The sequence below is a fragment of the Echinops telfairi genome, unplaced genomic scaffold, assembly GCF_000313985.2.
Source record: "Echinops telfairi isolate 266 unplaced genomic scaffold, ASM31398v2 ScPeMD7_7413;HRSCAF=8451, whole genome shotgun sequence".
Taxonomy (NCBI): domain Eukaryota; kingdom Metazoa; phylum Chordata; class Mammalia; order Afrosoricida; family Tenrecidae; genus Echinops; species Echinops telfairi.
In genome coordinates this window covers 253847-259731 of record NW_022111313.1, presented here as the reverse complement: position 1 = coordinate 259731, position 5885 = coordinate 253847, and the positions used below count along the sequence as shown (strand labels likewise).

The 5885-nt window shown below is 57.0% G+C and overlaps 1 protein-coding gene across 1 annotated transcript in view; it reads right to left on the bottom strand.

Annotated features, from left to right (window-relative positions):
- The window catches only part of LOC101655207 (piezo-type mechanosensitive ion channel component 2-like), a 158820-nt gene extending 153308 nt beyond the window's left edge, over positions 1-5512 (bottom strand). Inside the window, exons 1-2 of the mRNA XM_013008440.1 lie at positions 5449-5512; positions 2075-2176 (exon numbers count right to left, since the gene is read on the bottom strand). Coding sequence (XP_012863894.1) covers positions 2075-2176; positions 5449-5512 — 166 coding nt within the window. The remainder of the gene's footprint in view (positions 1-2074; positions 2177-5448) is intronic.
- Between the last annotated feature and the right edge of the window lie 373 nt (positions 5513-5885).

The following is a 5885-nucleotide window of genomic DNA, read 5'->3' as shown; positions in this document are numbered from 1 at the left end:
CAGTGCCTCCTTCTTCTGCAGAAGTCCTAGTGGCGCAATGGTTAAGTGCTGGGCTGGGGATTTGGACCCACGCAATGGCTTCAGACTGGTGGTCTGTTTCCTAGGAAACCCAATGCGACAGTTCTACAGTGTCATGTGGGGGCTCCATCGGTTAGAATCAGCTGGGTGATGGCACCCAACAATAACGACCTCCCTGGGTGGTATAATGATTACAGGAGAGCTGCTCTGTGGGAGAAAGACAGGGCTTTCTACAACCGTGAAGAGTGAGTCTCAGAAACCCACTGGGGCAGTGCGACCGTGTCCTCTAGGGCCGGTGTGAATCAGCAACACCTCGATGGCAGTGGGTTTGGATCTGGGGTTTGTTTGGGTTTTCTAACCCTGGTGAGAGTTGGACAGGCAAATTAACATGATCCATACCGCCATCATCATTAATATCGTCTACCCAAGAGTAGGCTTCTGAAGCGGAATTAAGTCCCAGACCCTGTGGTTGTGGGGGAGACCATGGTCTTGGGCACTATCTCTCTGGCCCTTCATCTGAGCTTCTGTGCCCCCCCCCCCACTGAGCCGGGTCCCCCCGCCCACCCACATTCTGGCCCTGCTCTTCTCTGGGTGTCTGCTCTGCACCCCAGAGGGGCCAGCTGGGGATCACACCGCCAGCAGCTTCTCCACACACAGCGAGTGGGTGGGTCTGAGCCACCCTGCACAAGGGTAGCCTGCCCGCCGCTCACTTCCTTCCCAGGCCCCTTACCTAATGATGCCAATGCTCTCCAGGGCCTCCTCCCATACCGCACCTGTGGGAGACACAGTGTCTCATGCCTCCAGCACTTTGTGGGTTACAGCACCTGGCGGGGGTGGGGGGGGGCACAGGACAGCAAGGTAGGGACTGTCTCAACCCTGGCCCGCACACAGTGCCAGACACATCTGGGGCCATTTGCACCGAGACTGAGGAGTGAGCCAAGTGACAGAGCCGGACTGCAGAGTGAGGGCTGCTCTCTGCAGGAAGGCAGACAGCTCTGTCTACCCCACCTGCTTGGGCCTCACCTGGGCAGGTAGGGGAGCATCTGGCCTAGTCCCCACCTGCCTCACTTCTCTACTTCTTTGCTTCTTCAGGCCCTCCCTGAGGCAGAGCACCATGCTGTATGCTCGGATAAAGGCTGGAATTGATGCCCAGCAGTCAGGGGAAATGCTGCAGCATCAGCAATGGGACAAGCCCCTGCCTGGGACCCGAGGGCAACGCGAGCCAGCCAGTCCAGCGGAAGTGGGTGGGAGCTACGGCTGAGAGGCTCCCAGGACAAACAGGATGCTGCCCAGGACAAACAGACAGGCCTTAAGAACAGCAAACGCCAGGGCGATGCTGAAAGGGCAGAGTGGGCTCTCCATGACAGCCTGTAGGACTCACCATCACGCCCCTCCTGTCCGGACAAGTGGGGGGCCTGGTGATGTGGTGCTTACACATTGGGCTGCCAACTGCAAGGGTGGCAGTTTGAAACCACCCGCTGCTCCTCAGGAGAAAGTTGGGGCTTTGTACACGCCAGTCAAGAGTGACCGTCTTGGAATGTCACAGGAGCAGCTCCACCCTCCCACGGGGTGGCTGTGAGGCAGCATCGACTCGAGACGGCAGTGAGCTTGGTTTGGGAGAAGCAACCCAAGGGCCAGGGCAGCTGGAAAGGTTCGATGGGAACCCAAGGAGGCAGTGAGCTTCTGCTCATGGAGGAGGGATGGTAGGACACGGGGCTGGAAGAGTTGGTCAACTTGAGGAATATCCCTAATGCCATCACCTCGCAGGTGTAGTAACAGTTGAACTGGTGTGTGCTCCATGCATAGTCTCAATAACAAGCACAAAATATTAATTTTTTTAATGTCTGGAGGGGAAGCACTCCCTCCCTTGGCCAGCAAGCCCCCAGCTCTTACTCCAGAAAGGGCAGTAAGAAGAGTCCGTTCAGAGTTGGACTTCCGCTTGAAGAAGGTGCCCACGCCCCTTCTCTGGTCACAAGACCTTGCGCCGCCCTCACCTGGCCTACCCTCCCACCGGTGCCGGGGTCATGCAAGGCAGAGTGCATGACTCGGGCCTTACCGTGGGGCAGCCCAACCTCAAAGGCGACCTGCAGAGCCCCCTGCAGCAGGAGGAAGAAGCTGCTTGTGTACCACACGGCGCGCAGGAAGTGCCTGGTGCCCCCTGGAAGAGGGGCAAAAGGTGAGGTGCCAATGAGACACAGGCCACAGGCCTTGACGCCCTCCTTGTCCCCTCACTGGTCACTGGTGCAGTCTCCCACTGGAGGTGGGGGTGGTTTGCACGGGCTCTTTAGGAGAAAGAGGGCAGGATGCCTGTCCTGCCTCCCACACTTGCCTCTCCATGAACCAGTTGCTGGCGGGCAGAACTCACCACCTACTTGCCCTCCTGCCCGGCCACCTCTTACACCAGGTTCGATTTGTGGCATGGTCATGGTTAGGGAAGATGTATGACTTCCTCACACAACGGGGACCTCGGCTTGGTTGGCAATGGCAGCCAGGTATAGCAAGACCTCACACAAGGCTGGTCACCTGCGTTGACATAGGCCTGGGCTCCCTAGGAGTGGGCCCCAGGGGGACAACCCAGTGAGGCCCAGGTGGCAGAGTGGGTTAAGTATTGGGCAGCTAATCTAATGGCCCTGCTTGGCACCCTCAGCTGCCCCAAGGGAGAAAGAGGAGGTTTTCTGCTTCCCGTCGAGAGTGACCGTCAAGGGCAGTTCTACCCTGTCCTGCAGGGCCACCAGGAGTCAGATTTGACTCCAGGGCGGTGTGTTGAGTGGGAGGCTTTGGAAAGCCTTTCTGGACAAACTTTAAACGTTGCTATCCTCTCCACTGGTGGTTTTCTTCTTTCTCTTCTTTCATGAGGTTGCCATTGGCGGAGCTCATAGGCCCATGGACAACTGGACATTGACTAGTGAAGCGTGGAGAAGAGTTGATGCCTTTGGGTAACGTGCTGGTGAAGAAGAGGGAAAATACCCTGGTGTTTGCCTCGGCAGCACATACAAATTGAAAGTATCCTGCACTGCTGGAAGGAGCCCAACCAGAACGGGACTCGGAAGCATTGTTGACGCTTCATCTCACCTCCTTTGGACATGTGATCAGGAGAGACCAGTCCCTGGAGATGGGCATCATACTTGGTCAAATGGAGGGGCAGCAAAACGAGGAAGGCTCTCAAGGAGACAGAGTGACTGTGGCTGCAGCCGTGGGCTCAGACACGGAGGGTTGCGCGGCTGGCGCAGGACCGGGCAGCGATGCTCGGTGCATCCGGCTGCCATGAGTTGGGATCAGCTTGAAGGGCCCAGCAAGAATGAGCTGGAATCCCAGGGTAGACAAGAGCTCTCTATCAGGACGTGAACCGAACGGAGGGGAGAGTGCCGTGGGCAAGGTGCCCTGGCGACAGGGACAGGCACTGGACTGCTCCTCGTGAAAAGACCAGCGGGGGAAACAAGGTGGCACCACCTGCACGGGCTCCAGGTGAGTCGGGGTTGACTCGAGAGTACACAGCAGCATCCGGGAAGTTCCTGGAAACGGGTCTTGGCCGGAATGTTGCTGTGCTGGGCAAACCGGCGGCGGTACAAAGGCCTCATCACGCACCCCAAGGAGGAGTCTGTACGCTGGCACACACCGCCGGTGTCTAGCTGTTCTTTTAGCAAGCGGAGCCCAGGGTTCTGAGGGTCCTGACCCCTGCTCACCTGGAGCAGGCTTCTCGCGGGCCAGGGATCTGCCTACCTGTTGCAGGGCTGGCTGATGGGGCTTGGAGGAGCGGCAGCAACAGCAGGAGAACCAGATAGACAGCGGACAGAGCATTGTACCTGAAGGAGACAGCTGCGGGGCGGGGTGCCCCACATGCGAGCTGGACCAGAGGGACCAGGTAGTCCCCTCCCCGCCCCCCCCCCCTCCTTGAGAAGGTGGGAACACCAGCAAAATGCAGATCAGCTGACATGCCATTACGAGGGTCTGGCGAAATCAACCTGCCGGGATTAGGCGATTGTTCTTGCCAAGTGGGCTCTGAGTTTTCAGGGCTGTGTGTGTTTATAGAGGAAATAAATAATTGTATCGGCTCATCTCCCCAATCAGTTGCCTGCCTGCGAAATTAACCGTGTCCCTGGCTCTCGGTCTGATTGGGACCTTTCCTCCTTCTCCTCTCTGAAGTGCGATCTTGGTGGGTGCTGTGCCTTAGCCACACACAAGGCAGCTTTGCACGCCATTGGGGAAAGAGGAAGGGGGGGAAGATTAGCATTTTCCAGTGAACTGGAAAGAATATGTCTGATTTCAAAATGTGTACTTAGGAAAAAAGGAAATGCATATCCAAGTTGATCTATCTATCTACCCACCCACCCACTCAGGGGTTCATTTTGCCAAGCCGATCACAAATGCATTTTTTTGGTTTTGTTTTGCAAGAGGACAACTTTATTTATGATTTTCCCCACCCTTTCTCTTAGAGAAAGCAAATATGAAGACCCAGGCACACAAAAAGGGGAGGGCGGGGGGATGGTTAGAAAATGCATCCAGAGAATTTAATATCGCACGGATTAATCAAAGTGCCTGCTTTTAAGCTCCGTGCCCCCATGGAGGAGTGAATTAATGAGCAATTTATGCAATGAATTTTTTTTTCTTTAATTATCTAGGTATTTCCGATGAACATGCTTCTTCGGACTCGAATTCTCTAGGTAATTCTCTGACATTCCAGCTTCCCTGTGCATGGTTAATTACAGCCTCCGGTCGTTCGGAGAGCTGGTCTCAAGGTAGTCAGGGAACTTAGTAGCCCCCCCACACACACACCTCATGCAAATCAAAGCGGTTGCACGTCTCTGCACCCCAACTCTCTTGCCTGAATCATCTAGGATGCGGGGGGGGGCTTTCTGGAATCATCCTCAGGCCCGTGGTTCCAATACTGCTAGGTTGGGGTGAGGGACAGGCTTTGATGAAAACGCAGGTGTCTCACCCCCACTCCAGGAGACTAGGGGTCAGCAGGGTTTGGGGAAGGACTGAGGCCCGGGCAGGGGGTGGTCAAGTCACCGTGAGGCAGGCATGGCTCCCATCACCCCCTGGGAGAGGCCCGTGTGAAGGATAGGCAGTCACAGCACTGCTGTGGCTTTCTGAGGGCAGTTGGTGGACACCCCCCACCCCTGGCCCCAGGTCCTCCGCGGCATCACAAGCTCAGCTGTGATTTAGAGCTGCAGGTGGTGTACCAGGGTCTGCAGGAACCACCTAGGTGAGCCCCAGCAGTCTCTGGGGAACTGGGTGTGGTGCTGGGGTAGGGGTCTGCTGTCCTCCGTGGTCCTGGATCCCAGGAAAAGAGGCACAGGTGGTGGTTTTCTTGACATATCATGAGACCAGCCAGATCCCCCTCTTACCTATGGGCCAGGTCACAAGGGACCCCACGATAGGCAGGTGTCAGGGCTGGGTAGCCTCTCCTCCCACTTGGAGCAGCCTTACCTGTGAGCAAGGAGGCTGGTAGCAGCACTCGGAAGAGGAAGCCGGCAGTCCACTCGGTGGTCATAACCTCTGGCCACACAGCCTCCACCCTCAGGCTGCCTCTTCAGGCACTGGGGTCTCTGCAGCCACTTCCTGTCTTCTCCTGGGCCACCTCCTACCCCCAGGCTCTTTTCAAAGGCAGAATTCTGGGAGGAGGGGCCCTGGGACCTGCCCTAACACACTGGGTCAGTGGAAAGATGGCTCCCTTCCCGGCCATTCCCCTGGCCGGGCCATCGATCCCTGGACACCTCTCTCCACTTTGCCTGAACCCGGGGTCCAGGAGGCGCCGGGTTCCCAGAAGGCTGGGCTGAGTTCCCAGCCTAGGCCCGAGAACTTTCCAGGCCCTAAAATGTCAAGTTCAGGAAAGTGTGTGGGCTAGTGGCCCCCCACTTTCAGCC